Raw genomic sequence first — 14,611 nt, 5'->3', positions numbered from 1 at the left:
TTCTTCACCCCAGAGGATTTAGAGAATTGTCCAGAGGTGAAGGTGAAGCCCATAATAAGTGGTGTTTATGAACATCTCTGAACCAGTGTCCATCTTCAGTGACACATGGGGGAATGCATCTTCATCTAGAGGGGAATCTGAACATCCTGCTCTCAAGAGCTCTGCTCCAGAAAGACTCTACAGACAGAAACAAACTCAAAAAGAACTATCCCTTAGGCCTTAGGAAGGTTTTAAACCAACACACTTTTAAAGAGGGAGCAGCAGTGAAAATGGGAACTGTTGTGATTGTGGTGTTAGTTTTGTGTAGGATTTGTGTATGAACATGACTTACCTAAAACTTGAGGGATTTTAGTGTCCAGCTTCTACTCATTCTGCAACATGAGCTTGTTCGGAATTAGAATCCAGACTGTCCTATGGGCTGTCATTATCCCAGTCATGGCTTTTAATTTAAATCCTTTTTTTTTTTTTTTTTCTTTCTGAATTTGTAACTGTATTAATCTTGGTTAATTTTAGGGTGGTGCTGGCCCTGCAGGCCCACCTGGTGAACCTGGGGATCCAGGACCTATGGTAAGACCACTAAATATAGATATTCCTACAAGAAAATTTGCAAACCATAAATTCAACCTGCTTCAGATGTTTTTTTTTTGTGTGTGTGTTATCTCAGCCAAAGCTATTAACTTCATTCAAGAATTGTGGTGTTCAAAGCATGTTGTCCTGCATTAGTGACTTTGAACATGCATGATAATGGTTGTAGAATAAGCAATAATTTTTATTTTTCCAGCCTAGACCTTAGGATGGTTAAGGAGTGGCAGAACCATACCTGGTGGTGTATCTTAAACAAAGGACTATGAGAATATTTATTTTTTCCAGGTGATAAAATCATTCAAAAGTAAAAGCAAGAGCTGGAGATTGGAAATAGCAGCAACTGTGATTTTTAGTGTGGTTTTTTTTTTCTCCTACAAAATCCATCCAATATTTTTATATAACATAATGCTGGTTTCATATGGCAGGATGGTTAGGAAGAGCACTACAAAATTAAGGCATAAACTCATCCTTTTTCTACAGCTATTTTTATTAAACCAGACTCTGAAATGGAGGACATAGATATTTTAGTGAAGGCTGCATTGAATAAACAAACAAACACAGAAATAAATAATTACAATATAATGTATATATTTAGAAGAAGTAAATAAATATTTTTATTTCTTAGGGTCCAATTGGTTCTCGGGGACCAGAGGGACCTCCAGGCAAACCTGGTGAAGATGTAAGTTTTGTATTCTTTGTATTTTAATTTATTTTAATGAAGCAAATATTGGCATCTTTGGGACAGTGACTATCCAGCAGATGTGCTTGTTGTGACTGCTTTTGTCTCATAACTTTCTTTTGTCATTTTACTCCTCATTAAATGCAATGCTATAACCATGAGTTATAAGGTGTTATCAACAACTTTTAAAACCCTCCTATCTTTTCTTTACATGTCACCATCATACCTCAAGTTTAAGCACTAACTCTTTTATTTCTTCCCTCAGCCAGTTCTTCAACTGAGATTTCTTTTTTGAAATCAAAACATAACAATCTCCCACAGTTGCATCTCCTCTCTGCCATCACATGAGTAGCTAAAAGAACTGATGGTAACATTCCCCTGGACCTGACCAATGAAATTTTAGTGTTTAATTTTCTTTAACTTCTTAATAACTTATTAAACTCATAGCTGATTTTATGGCTCTACCCATGGATGTGCATGTTTGTGTAAGATGTGTGTATTGCTCATATTGCATAAGTATGTATATTCTGCACAACAATAGCCTAAGAATTTACCAGTAGATGTGTATTATTTGTTTGCAAACTACACTAAATCCATCTGAATTGTAGCCTATAACTTAGAAATGAGTTTACAACTTCAGAAGCTTGATATTAAGCACAAGTTTACCATATCTTGTGTAATGGCTGTTTTCCTTTCAAACACAGAATTACAAGAATCTGTGGAAACAGTTAACTCTCAATGCACTGAAGCCAAATCTAATTTACTACTACTTTACTACTACTTTAAGAACTGCCTCAAATTCTAGTGTACACATGGGCTTCTTTAATTGCATTTGTGAAGCACTTTACTTTTTCTCTGTCCAGAAAATATTTTTCTGAAGCATTTAATATCCCCTAACCTAGAGTCCTGGATGTATTTAAACTGACTGCTGCATATAAAGCAATGTTTGCTTGTGACTCTGGGGGACTTAGAATAATCTTTAAAATAAGCTTATTTGGTTGTACCACATTTTCTTTTGCATCAAACACCAAAAAGCCACCAGCCTAGGATGAAATTGTACACCTCTTAAATATCTGAACAGGACAAACCACCAAGCTGCAATACAGGCAGACTGAGTTTGCTGTTCCTATTGAAACTGACAGTAATTTCACTCATCCTGTGGGTGAGGAGGATAAAAGATTGGCTCAATAATTCACAGGAAAACTGCATTTCAGTGCCATTTTGTGATGCTGAGATGCCTTTAGGACTCAGCCTTCAGTTCCCACAATTCTTTGCTGAAAGCTTTTAAAAAGTTAATGCATCAAACGAACATTGTTAGTGGTGTGCACAGGTGGTTTATAGCACTGAAACAGTTACAGGAAAGGCAAGAAATATAACCCTGATGTGAATGTCTTCATTTGAATGGAAGAATGATAAATTACTTTTCATATTTGCTATTTTCATGTGGTTTATGTGGGTTTTTTTTCTTATTTCCTTAGGGTGAACCTGGTAGACCAGGACAATCCGGTGAGCCTGGATTTCCAGGATCTCCAGTAAGAGCATGGTTATTTGCCTTTTTGCAAAATAATTATACTTCTGCCATCCCTTTTCATGAGTGCAAAGCTCTGCCACCCAGTTTCTGAGGTACTTGTGGTATCTTACTCTATTGAACCATATCAATGTGGTAGCTCAGAGCCAAACAGGTAACCAAAAGTCCTTGAGTTCATCCCAAGAGGTGTTTCACAGGTGCATGTTTCAACTCCTTTGCAGGTGAGACATGCATGAAACAAGTTGGACTCTTGTTTCCCAGCATTTCATGTGGTCAGTCACATGCAGGAAGTGTTCACAGAGTGAAAAATGATGCCAGGTTGTGGTGGCACTTTTAGTCAGTCTGAGACAGGGGAAGAAAGGATTTTATTGTAGATATCTCTAATTTATTTTAACATATGTATTCAATATTCATATGGGATGAAGAGGTTTTAAAATAATATATACTTGGTGCCCTCTAGAAATAAAACAGGTATCTCTGAGATCATTTTAGCCTATATTAAGAATTATACCAAAACTCAAGTTTCTGTTCTTGGAAGGGAACTATAAAGTGGTTGAAAAGTGGAGAGAAAGATCCCAGAACTGAAGCCACCTGATGCACAACTCTTAAAATGCCTCTCTTTCTTTTAGTGCAGTTCTTGTCTGGCAGTTTTGGTAACAACTGGAGATATGATCTCTTCAAGAGAGAAATGATATTGTAACAAGGCAGTGTGGCTTCCTCAGTTGTCTGCTTAAGTTTTATGGATCAAAGACATTGCTTTGTAAGCTGCTGGGGGCTAAATGTAGTCTGTGGAGTATTTCTCTGTTCAGATCAAGCTGATTTGCTCAAAAAAGAATATTTTAGAAGATTTTGTAATGAAGAAAAGCAGTACTGCAACTGCACACACACAAATCTCATTGGTTGCTGCAGTGAGAGCACCACTGGTTACCCTGATAACTTATCAGAGAAGTGTGCCATATCTCCTTCCACAACAAGGCCTATAGTCTGCTGCAGAGATCCCTGAGATCTGTGTCTCTTTGCACATGATTTGTCTCCTTGCTGTGGAACTTGTCCCACACTTCATCATTTGATTGCCCTGGTTGTGTGCACCACTGAGCACACTCCAAATAAATTGTGGTTTTGGGCTGCATTCAATCTAAACAAGCATAATTTGTACAATTTCAACTTGCCATGCAAAGCCTTGTATGACAACAGAGATTGTTCTTGACTGAGAAAGTCAAGGAGTATAAATAATTTGAAGCAATCAGTTTATTTCAGAACTTTCATATCTTCATGAAGTAATTTTCTCTTGAGGAGTCTGCAGCCTCTGGAGTGACTTCCCACTGAACTTTATGATCAAACATTGGCAATGGGAAGACAAAGACCTTTCTTATGCTAATAAGATGCTAATAAAGAAACATCCTGTCTGTGAAGTTCTCCTCTCTGACATCTGAGATGATGTTTTTTCTCCTCAGTGTATCAGTGTTGCTTCATGATGCTTAATTTTCTATATGTATCTCTATGATTATTTTTTTTTTTTTTTGCTAGGAACTATAATCTTTTTGAGAACTTTGGTTCAGAGTTGCCATAAAGGAAGAAATGATATTTTAATAGTTTCTTGATAGCATGAAGGTGTTAATGTGATTTCCATTATAATTTCATGCGACCAGTATTCTAACATGAGGCACCTAAGCTGTCTTCCATTGCTTAGTCTGTCCTGAAAGAGAAATGGGGATATTTGGGAGGAAACTCAGTGCAAGGCAACTTTGGTTTAATTGCTAAATGTGTTTTAATAGCAGTTGTTCATCACACCACATCCTACAGATGAACTCTATAATAAGAGGTACAATTTACCCCCTCAGATGTCTTACTATATATCTTACTATATTATGTCACTAAGGTGAGGGGGATGGAGGTGGGAATTTTAGTATTAGTGCTTCCCCCCTCTTCCTTGTTGCCAGCATCATCACTAGGTTTAGCTGCAGAAATAAGGATTTTATGTGTTTTTTCTTTTCCCCACCTAGGGGCCTCGAGGCTTTCCAGGTGCTCCAGGTCTTCCAGGTCTAAAGGGTCACAGGGTAAGAGCCAAGGTTTTGGACCTTTTTGGATCTCCCTATGGATGATGTTTCCAGGTGGTTTCAGTATAAAGATAGTTAACAATTTAATTTAATTTAATTTAATTTTATTTATGGTGGATTCTAGACATTAGACACCTGCCAATTGTAGCACAACCACTAGAATTGGAGAGAAAGAGGGCCTTGCAGAGAATCAACATGAGTTCCCTTTAAGCTGACCTCTGTGTTGTATTCTCTAGTGCTTTCTTGACTCTATTTTCAAATGTTCTGAGAATCTGGAAGGAGCTTGCATGATCTCTGCCAAGCTTCAGGAGCCACAAACCTGACAGTTCTCTCACTTTGTTGGAAAGGCTTGAATTAGGGTGTGGAACTTGAGAGGTGGCTATGTTTGCAACATGGACTGATTATGAATTACCAAGCTGCTGGCCAAAATTTGACTTTGGAGAGGAATAAATAGGTTTCCTATGGCTCAGAGCCTTGTCCTTGCTGTTTGACAATTTTATTTTTTTTTAAGTTCTTGTTTTAAAAAGGAAACCAAATCCAAGGAAATGTACCTTGTACAAATGGTTTCCATTTAGGAAATGTTTAAAAAATTTATTCCATCTGCTGGGGTTTTTTATACTGGTTTTTTTCCTTTCTTACTCTTGCCACCTCAGATCCATTCTTAATTTAGTATCGAGTTATTTTAACAATAATAGTAGGAATGCTCTCTGGATGTACATGTATACATTTAATTTCTTCATATTTTTATAACTTACAGGGATTGAAAGGACTTGATGGTCCAAAAGGTGAAATTGGAGCAGCTGGAGCAAAGGTATTTTCATAGCCTGAAGTACTAACTGCTTAACCACATGGTTATTATGGCAAAAAAATGAAAGATATTAGGTCTTTGTACCCTCTCCTGATTGTGCTGATTGTGTTTGTTTTGCTTTTTGCTGTGTGTTTGGTCCAGGTGAGCTCTCTGGGCTTTATGCAGGAAGAGAGTTCATGAGTGCCAGTCACAGCTGGAACTTGGTCCTCAGCCTGTAAGGTATCACAGGGTGAACTGACTGTGACACCTGTGTAATACTGAAGACAACAAAGTCTGTTCCCAAAGAGCCCATGCACATCTTGCAATTTTTTCCACTTGGGAAGTTTGTAGATCTTGTTGGTTTTAAGTGGCCAAACTGAGAGATGAAAATTAGTTGTCTAATAATTTTATAATAAAAATAACTAAACTCTAATAAAGCAATGCATAACTAAAACCTAACTCTTCTTTTTTTGATAACCATGCAAAATATTGGCTTAAAAGAAACAGACATTGGAGAAGGGAGAGGATATATTTTATCCAGCTGACTATTTTTCACCTAACAGTTATATTCTCTTAGAATTCTTGGCTCACTGGTACTGCTCCTCTGTTTCCTCTAATTGTATAATTTCTTCTTCATTTCTAGGGAGAATCAGGACCAACAGGTGCCATGGGGCCAACGGGTCCTCTAGTGAGTGTCCTGCCACTGGATATTCCACAACTGGCTTTAAGATTGTAAATGCTATTACCAAGAGGAATTTCAAGGCTTTGATATCTGTACTTGGATGTTATGAAGCTGGACTTTCTCTTAATTAGGGCTTTGTTTTCTGCTGCACTGAAGTTGGTCAACTCTAAACTGTTCTTTGCCATTCACAGCCATAGATTATAATGAGAAATCAGAACAGAACCCAACAGAAACTTGAAAGTAGGTTTTGTGATTGATTTCCTGCTCATTTCATAGGGTGATGATATATTTTTAACATGTTGAGGCTTCATATGGAGTGGGTTTTATGTGATGAAACCTGGGTTAGGTTACTCTGAGATAGGAATGGAATAATTTAGGCCAGAAATGCACTAGCAAAGAACACCATGGATTTTGGAGGTTTTGGTGAGGATGACCATGCATGAAACTGAGGAACTTTCATTCAGAGTCATTTCCATTCAGATATGGTTTTGGACAAGTGAATACTTGCTAGCAGTGTGTAAAGCCAAAACCTGACTCTCAGCAGTGCTTCTGGAAGGAAAGCACCTCTCTAATATCAGATGATGGCATTTCTGTGTGCTGCAAATCTTGTGTCAGGTGGGATGCAATATCCCTGAAGTGGAACCAAGTTTGTGAATGAGCCATGGTAATTATTAGCATTATTGACTCTGGTGAGTACATATAAAAAATATTCCAATGTATTTGAAACTGGAAATACTGTTGGGACAGAAGAAGAGACAGTCTATTAAATTTCCACTGGGGAAGCCTGTGAGGCTGCAAGAATTTGTGTAAACTGGGACTTCTTTCTGGCTGTGGGACAAGATAAGCAATACCTGCAGGAAGACAAAAAATGGATGGGTTCTGTAACTGTTGCTCACATCATCTCTCCTTCTCATGCTTCTGGTCTTAGTGAACCTAACCATGTTCTTGATAAAAACAAAGAAGGCTGAGCAGAAAATAGCTGGAGAGTGATGCAGTGCAAAGCTTGGTTGAAACAAAAGAAAAGTCAAGAATTAAAACAAAAAAGTAAAAAGCAAAGAAAAACAAGAAAATGAAAACCAAAGATGGAGTGACATGTGTTCCCTCCACTCTGGGGGAAGAAGTCAAGTGAACTATGTAACCCTTTTCATTATTCTGCCATGACAGGCTCCTAAATAATGCACTTTTCTTCTCTCCTCAAGGGACCTAGAGGGATGCCAGGAGAAAGAGGCCGAATTGGACCACAGGGTGCCCCTGTAAGTAGGATCTTCTTTCTCTGTCCTTCTAATTCTTCCCTTCTTTGACTTAAATTTAAATCCCCAAGTCTGAAAATATTTCTTTATGTGACTGCTAGACACTTCCATGGTGAGTTCTGCTGTAGCTTAGAGAACCTTAGGTCCTGAGCAGAGTTTTGTGGGGGTGAGACCTTTACTGCAAAGTTCAAAATTCAAAATCAGATTTAAATGGACAATGCTAGCTGTATGGAATTGCTCATACCAGAGCTGATCATGAGGCAAAATACTCTCACAACTTCTTTTTTTTTCTGTGATAAGGAAGTTTTTTCTTCTCTGGTCCTGTGAAATTTCTCTTGAAAGGCTAGTTTCACCAAAAATTATTGAATTAGAAGTGGTATGTATTGATTTTGTCTGGAAAAAAAAGTTTAAAATAATGGAGATTTTTTGTTTAATTTAAATCTTATCACTCAATTCCAAGTAATAAAGCCTCATCTTAAAAACTATTCTGCTTTTCAGCAGAAAGAGGAATTGGCCTTGACATGACATCATGTTTGAGTAGAAATTTGTTTCTGCAGCTTTATATCCAGGGTCAAGAGTTGATTTTTCTGGCCTTTGTCCCTGTGACTTTTATGTGTTCAGTTTATGTTATGTGCTCTATACAGTGACACTATCAAAATATTGGCTTCTGAAAATACAGAAAGGGGAGCATAATTTCTTCCAGAAGTTTTCTGTGCCAGTGTTTGGAGGGCTCTGCAATTCAGCATTTCTTTGATTGCTTTAGCATTCATAGCTATTATCACAAATGCTAGCAATAAAGAAATAAAAATAAGTATTTGGAGTTGTTATAGGCATTGTCTTGTCTATTTTCATACCTAGGGTGGACGTGGCCAGCATGGCATGCCTGGGAAGCCAGGGCCAATGGTGAGTTTCTTTTTTCATCACCTATTCTGTTTCTCCTTTCCCACTTGCCTTTTGCCACTAGCAAAAGAAGCACAAAGAAATTGTTGGCAACAGTTAAGTGCACCTGGAATTATTGGTGAGTGATTCCTTGTTCTACACATTTCAGCTTTCCTGCTGTCCTCTGGGAACTCATGCTTTGTACTTTGCTGCATCTAAAGGTCTTAATTTGCAGAGAAGTGGCATCTGCCCTGGAGAGTGGATGCTTTGCTGCTTTTGTGAGTTGAGATCCAATTGTAGGGATATGCAGGGTGTATGCACTGTAATATAAAACATTTTATAATTTCATTTTATCTGCCTTCACATATGTACATTCAATGTAATGAAGTGCATTCACATGACTATTAGGAAGCCAGTGGGGTTATTCACATATATCCAGTTAATTAAGTATTGCTTTTGCAAATGAAAGCTTATGACAATTTTTGTCTTATTGGCCAGCTTCCACTTGAAAAATATGATATTGTTTTTTTGTTTGCTTTTTTCTTTTTGAAAGTATTACTTCTAGGGTGTATTTAACAATTTCTGCCCATTCTGCCCTGTAGCTTTTCCACTCTGTGATGTTCCACTTAAAAAAAAGCACCCCCAAAATACCACACCAAATAAACAAAGAGTATTAACACAATTGCAGGCAGGTTTGTCTGAGCATTTTGAAGGGGGTTAAGAGAGATATAAGTCCTTAAAAAAAAATAATTTACTTATGTCATCTCAGTGAGCAGAATGTTCTGTGAAAAACTTCATTAAAATTTAATTACTGTAATAGGAACTCAAAAAGTCATTATAAGTGTCTAAAAGCTGCAAAATGCAGCAATTTAGGACATCATGAAAGAAGGCTAACATTAGAAGAAACTTTCAAACAATGAAAAGATTTTTCAGTGCTGAAAACAAATCATAAAGTTTAAACAAGATGGGATCTGAGCCGTGAAATTCTACATGAAGCTTGAAAGTTTTCTTTGGAATAAAATCTGAGCTCATCTTTGCTGGCCATGGTCATTGGTTGGCTAACATTTTTGGTAAAATCCCAGGTAGTGTCACAGGGGAGATCCTGGCACTTAGTCCATCTGGTTGTCATTGGAAGAAGTGTTAATGAAATGTATTGGTATTTGAGTCAGTGCAGTGGATATAATTCTGGATTTTTTCCTTCAGCAAGAGAGAGGGTTGGCTGATATTTGTGGTCCAATAAACTGGGACATAGGTTTTCAAAAATATACTTTGTGAGCTGTTACATCAGTTCTGTAGAAATCCAGTGCAAGCTCTTGGCAGAAACATTGTCTGTAATAAATGCTCAGTGGGACAACTTGTTCTGATTAAGCTTTTCAGCTCTGTTTTTTCTGTTTTTATTACAAAAACCATTTTTTTCCTCAGTATGCATAATATTTTACAAAAAGAGAGCAAAATCAGGAAAAGATAAAGAGGAATCATCTGGGAACAGCCCTGCAGTGAATATTTGTAACCACTGTGTGCCGCCATCCAGAGAGTTTATCAGGACCTTAGCAATGTCTGCTGAATGTCTTGTTCAACACAAGAAGTGTTATGAAAGTGTGAAAAATTCCCATATTTATGCTAAACCCTGTTATTGGAAAATTTGCATCACACCATCCAGGTAGAGTCCAGTGAATGCCCTTGAAGTTTCCTTTCACTAGAGGATCTTTAAAGTCCCTTCTAACCCAAACCATGATTCTGGTGACCTGGTACCTCAGGATGCACAGTGCAGGTTGCCAGGACATGAGCCTGGGCAGGGCTGCAAACTGCTGGGGCTGCTTTATGTGGCAGATGGTGCAAAGAATTTTGGCTCTGGAACCAGAATTAGTGTAGCCACACCACTGCTATGCCCTGCTGACACTGCTAGCCCTGCAGCATGGACTGTCTCCAAATATAATGATATTTGGAAGAGCTGTACTGGTTTGGGGAGCATCTGCACAGTATTTTCTTTGTCTATACAGCCTTGGAATTTTGATGTAAAAATTGGATTTTAAAGCTTGCAAATTAATTTGGCTGGGAATTTGGGAATCTCAATGAGGCAGGATAGTTGCATGCCCTTTAATTATGTTTTCCCTTGTCATGTTGCATACCTGAAAAATATTGTCTAGCAACCCAATTGTTTCAAAGTAGACATGACTTCTTTTTCTCCTGTTTCTAAATTGCTGTTTTTAGTTTAAAAGAGTTAAAAGCTCTCCTTTGCTACATTCTATAGGATGAATTGTGAATGCTTAACAAATATCTGAGCTTTTCAATACCATACCACAATAACAGATATGAAAAGAGGATATAACATTTTGCTAAAAACTAAAATTGCCAAACAATTGCTATATCATTGTCAGCATTGCAATTTGTCACTAGTAGCTGAACCAAGAGCTGTAACTTTGCTGAAGTCAGTAAATATGTTATTAAGGTACTGCACCACAATTCCATAAAATGTATGTGCACCATGAAAAAAATTATATTTATGGTAATTTTGGTTTTGTTACGAACAAATGATTTATGACTAAAAAATACATTTTATCCCAGAACCTTATTTGCCCAGTAATTAGATTACTCTGTATCATTTGAACTGCAGAATTACAGCTTGGTGTCTCTGACTTTTACAGGGCCCGCTTGGCATAACTGGTTCTCCAGGCTTTCCAGGTATTCCTGGTATAAAGGTAAAAAAACTGGAATAAAAAATCTTTAATTTTTTGCTTTGTGATTATAACATGACTGTCATGCTGTGCCTCAGGAATCTTGTTCAGTATATCCAAAGAATAACAAGATGCATTATTACAAGCTCAGTTGTGAGGTCTGGTTTAATAAAGTATGGAAGAAGTACCTTCTAGTGCTGAAACTTCCAGTTTTGGGTGACAACACTTTTTTGAGGTGACCTAAACTGGGAAGAAAAATGCCTCCATCCCTGCAGAGATGTATTGCAGTTCATCAGAACAGATGATGCTGACTGCTTTATGTGGCTCTGTGTGGTTGGGCTGAAATGAAAAACTTCCACTGTCTTTGTGAGCCTTTCCTCTCTTGTTTTGCAAGAAAGCACTCAATTTTTTATTTTCCTAGCCTGGAGAATGTGTCTGCAAAGAAGACAGAAAAGGCTACTTCTGCAGCTTCCTTGTACTTGTCTGATGCTTGCCCTCCACCCAGCTGTTCCCCTTTGTTCCTTTGCACTCCTAAAACATGACAGGAAAAAAATTGGGCAATAAGAAACTCTCAATTAGTCAGGTAGCCAAATTCAGCAGATGTTTTGTGTTGTTGTGAAGCTGGCAACAATCACAAAACATTTTTTTTGGAAACAAGTCTTAATAAGAGGATTATCATTATGTATACAATTAAAGGATGGACCTTTTAGTGCATGTCATAAAATGTTTGGTATGGGTAAGCACTACTTAATAACTAAATATTTAGAGAAGCTGCCATGTGATGAATCAATGAAAGCTTCTGAAAAGGAGATCAGGGTTGATCATCAGATGATGTAAAGTTGGAATAGCTGATTAGAATTCACAAAATCTAAGCAGACTGTGAAATGAAGATGAGGACTTCTTAGGAAAACATGGTATTAACAGCAATCAGTTCCAAATGGCAAACATCCTTTATAAAATTCTACAGAATTTCCAGGAGGAAGTTTTTTCTTTTACTTTGCAAAAAACCTCTAGATGTCCTATAATTTTGAAACCTTAAGCTTTGGCTGTTAAGAAAGCTAAAAGAAAAAAAAAAAAAAAATAGTTGTCAAATTACAGTTAAGTACTTTTTTACAGAGTGCTGTCTATCTAAAATATTTCATCTGATTTGGATAGAGTACTGCTTCTCTGTAGAAAGTTGCCTTGTATACATTGAGGAAAAATTATGTTTGTACTTTGAAAGTTTATATTCACATGGAAATAGTAGAATTAGGTAATATATATAAATTTTAAAGATAAGCTATTTCAAAACCTGAACCATTTTTCTCTTAGAAACTCAATATTCCTTCTTAATCACTTTGAAGTGTTTGTAGAGCAAAATAATCTCCAGTTGTTTTATCTTGTGAAATCTTAGGGTGAAGCAGGTCCAACAGGTCCTCGTGGTCCTGAAGGTCCTCAAGGACAGAGAGGTGAAACAGGTCCCCAGGGCCCAGCTGGATCTCAAGGTCTTCCTGTAAGTCCATTAAACTCAGCTCCTCAGTGCTCACCTGGTGCTTGGTGCCTCTTTACAGGGAATTTGATACTCTGGTTGACAGACAGTGGGTTTTGTTTTCCAGGAAAGGAAAGGTCTCATTCATTTGTTTTTTGCTTATTTTGTTGAAAATGACTTTTCATTGTTTCATTAAAACAACTTGGAAAACTGAAAGTTACACAGCCTGAGAGAGTTTCAATCCCAAAAGTGCCTAGAAGCTTAGACATAAACATAAGATTTTAAAGATTAAAAATCACATTGACTCAAATGCTTTGCTCCCCAGCTTATGAGTTGCTCTATTTATTTAATTGCCTTTATTGCATGGTCTTGAAAAACGGACACAATAACTATCTTCTTTTTTTTATTGATCCCCTCCTCATGAAAATTAATTTTAATGATTGATTCATTATCTCTAGGGTGCTGAAGGGACAGATGGCTCCCCAGGTGCTAAGGGCCCTACTGTAAGTAGTCATGTCACCTGCTGAGCAACTTGTGCAAGTGAATATTCATTTGATTTCCTTATTTTCAGTGTGTTTCCTGACTGTGCTTGCTGTTCATTCTCTTTGTAGGGATCTCCAGGCACTGGAGGACCCCCTGGTCTAACGGGTCCACCTGGTTCCCCAGGACCACAAGGCAGCACTGGCCCACCTGGCATTCGAGGCCAGCCGGTAATGTCTTTGTCACAGTGGAAATTGAAATGTCCTGCAAAGGTGGCACACTGGGAAACCAAAGCAGTGCTTAGCAGTTGGTTTCCTCATAAATTAATAGCATGATAATGAGTGTGCTGAGACTCAGCTCTTGTGAGGCTTCTGTGTGCCCCAAACACTGGTTTTGCCTGAAATGTCTGGGAAGAGTGTCTGTATAAACTTGGACAAACTGACAATTGTCTTGTAGTTATCTCTGAAGTTTTTGTCAATAATGGTGATCAAAGATGATCAAAGGGCTGGACCATCTCTCCTATGAAGACAGGCTGAGAGTATTGGGGTTGTTCCATCTGGAGGAGAGGAGGATCCAGGGAGACCTTATAACAACCTTCCAGTACAGGAAGGGGGCCTAGAGGAAATCTGGGGAGGGGCTTTTCACTAGAGAGGGTAGTGACAGGACAAGGGGTAATGGTTTTAAACTAAAAAAGGGTAGATTTAGGTTAGAAATTAGGAAAAAAAATTCACTATGAGGCTAGTAAAGCACTAGAATAGGCTGTGTGGGGAGGGTGTTGATGCCCCCTCCCTGGAAATGTTTAAGGCCAGGTTGGATGAAGCCTTGTGCAACCTGGTCTAGTGGGAGGTATCCCTGCCCATGCAGAGGGATTGGAACTAGATGATCACAAACCATGACAAGCATCCTATCTCATGGCTTACAACTAGTTACTGAGCTAGGGAATGTTTTTCTGCTTCAAAGCATAATCCAAAATGTGCATGTGATTTCTGCAGCTTTAAACTTGTGGGTGTTATTAATCTGTTTGTTTTCAGGGAGACCCTGGTGTCCCAGGTTTCAAGGGAGAAGCAGGACCCAAAGGTGAACCTGTAAGTCTCCATATGCTTTGCAGAATGAAAAAGAATCTCAAAAGCTTTTTAGGAGTATCTTGAATAGATGCCTAAACTTTTCAAGATGCTTCTGTTGCTTGTAATGAGTAATTAGTGAGGAAGACAAACCAGAGTGAACCTGGCAGAACAGGACTGGCAATGAATGGTGAAGCAGGTTATAAACCATCTCCCCAGGATAGGCCTCACAGGACTCAAGGAAATGAAAAAGAACTCTTGCATCTACTGAGGATTCCATAACACACTGGATAAGTGTATTCTCATTTCTCCATCTCTTATGAAATAGATCCATGTGATCCTGGACATTTCAAAGCACACAGGTCTGTGTGCTAATGTTTTTTATTTTTAAGCTTATATTTGATACATTTTATACTTAAACAATTCTGTATATATTAATAATATTTTGTTCATACATTAAAATAATATAAATATTTATAC

At 37.8% G+C, this 14,611-nt stretch overlaps 1 protein-coding gene across 2 annotated transcripts in view; it reads left to right on the top strand.

The window, feature by feature from the left end:
• Nucleotides 1-14,611, top strand: part of COL5A2 (collagen type V alpha 2 chain) — a 157,938-nt gene that overhangs the window by 116,176 nt on the left and 27,151 nt on the right. For both annotated transcript variants that reach the window (XM_071747792.1, XM_071747791.1), the window contains 13 exons: nucleotides 514-567; nucleotides 1,211-1,264; nucleotides 2,743-2,796; nucleotides 4,796-4,849; nucleotides 5,607-5,660; nucleotides 6,280-6,324; nucleotides 7,518-7,571; nucleotides 8,427-8,471; nucleotides 11,093-11,146; nucleotides 12,516-12,614; nucleotides 13,049-13,093; nucleotides 13,202-13,300; nucleotides 14,102-14,155. In XM_071747792.1, coding sequence (XP_071603893.1) covers nucleotides 514-567; nucleotides 1,211-1,264; nucleotides 2,743-2,796; nucleotides 4,796-4,849; nucleotides 5,607-5,660; nucleotides 6,280-6,324; nucleotides 7,518-7,571; nucleotides 8,427-8,471; nucleotides 11,093-11,146; nucleotides 12,516-12,614; nucleotides 13,049-13,093; nucleotides 13,202-13,300; nucleotides 14,102-14,155 — 765 coding nt within the window. The remainder of the gene's footprint in view (nucleotides 1-513; nucleotides 568-1,210; nucleotides 1,265-2,742; nucleotides 2,797-4,795; nucleotides 4,850-5,606; nucleotides 5,661-6,279; nucleotides 6,325-7,517; nucleotides 7,572-8,426; nucleotides 8,472-11,092; nucleotides 11,147-12,515; nucleotides 12,615-13,048; nucleotides 13,094-13,201; nucleotides 13,301-14,101; nucleotides 14,156-14,611) is intronic.

Source organism: Heliangelus exortis, chromosome 6 (assembly GCF_036169615.1).
Source record: "Heliangelus exortis chromosome 6, bHelExo1.hap1, whole genome shotgun sequence".
NCBI lineage: Eukaryota > Metazoa > Chordata > Aves > Apodiformes > Trochilidae > Heliangelus > Heliangelus exortis.
Note: the sequence above shows the minus strand (reverse complement) of the source record. Positions and strands in the feature narration are given on the sequence as shown.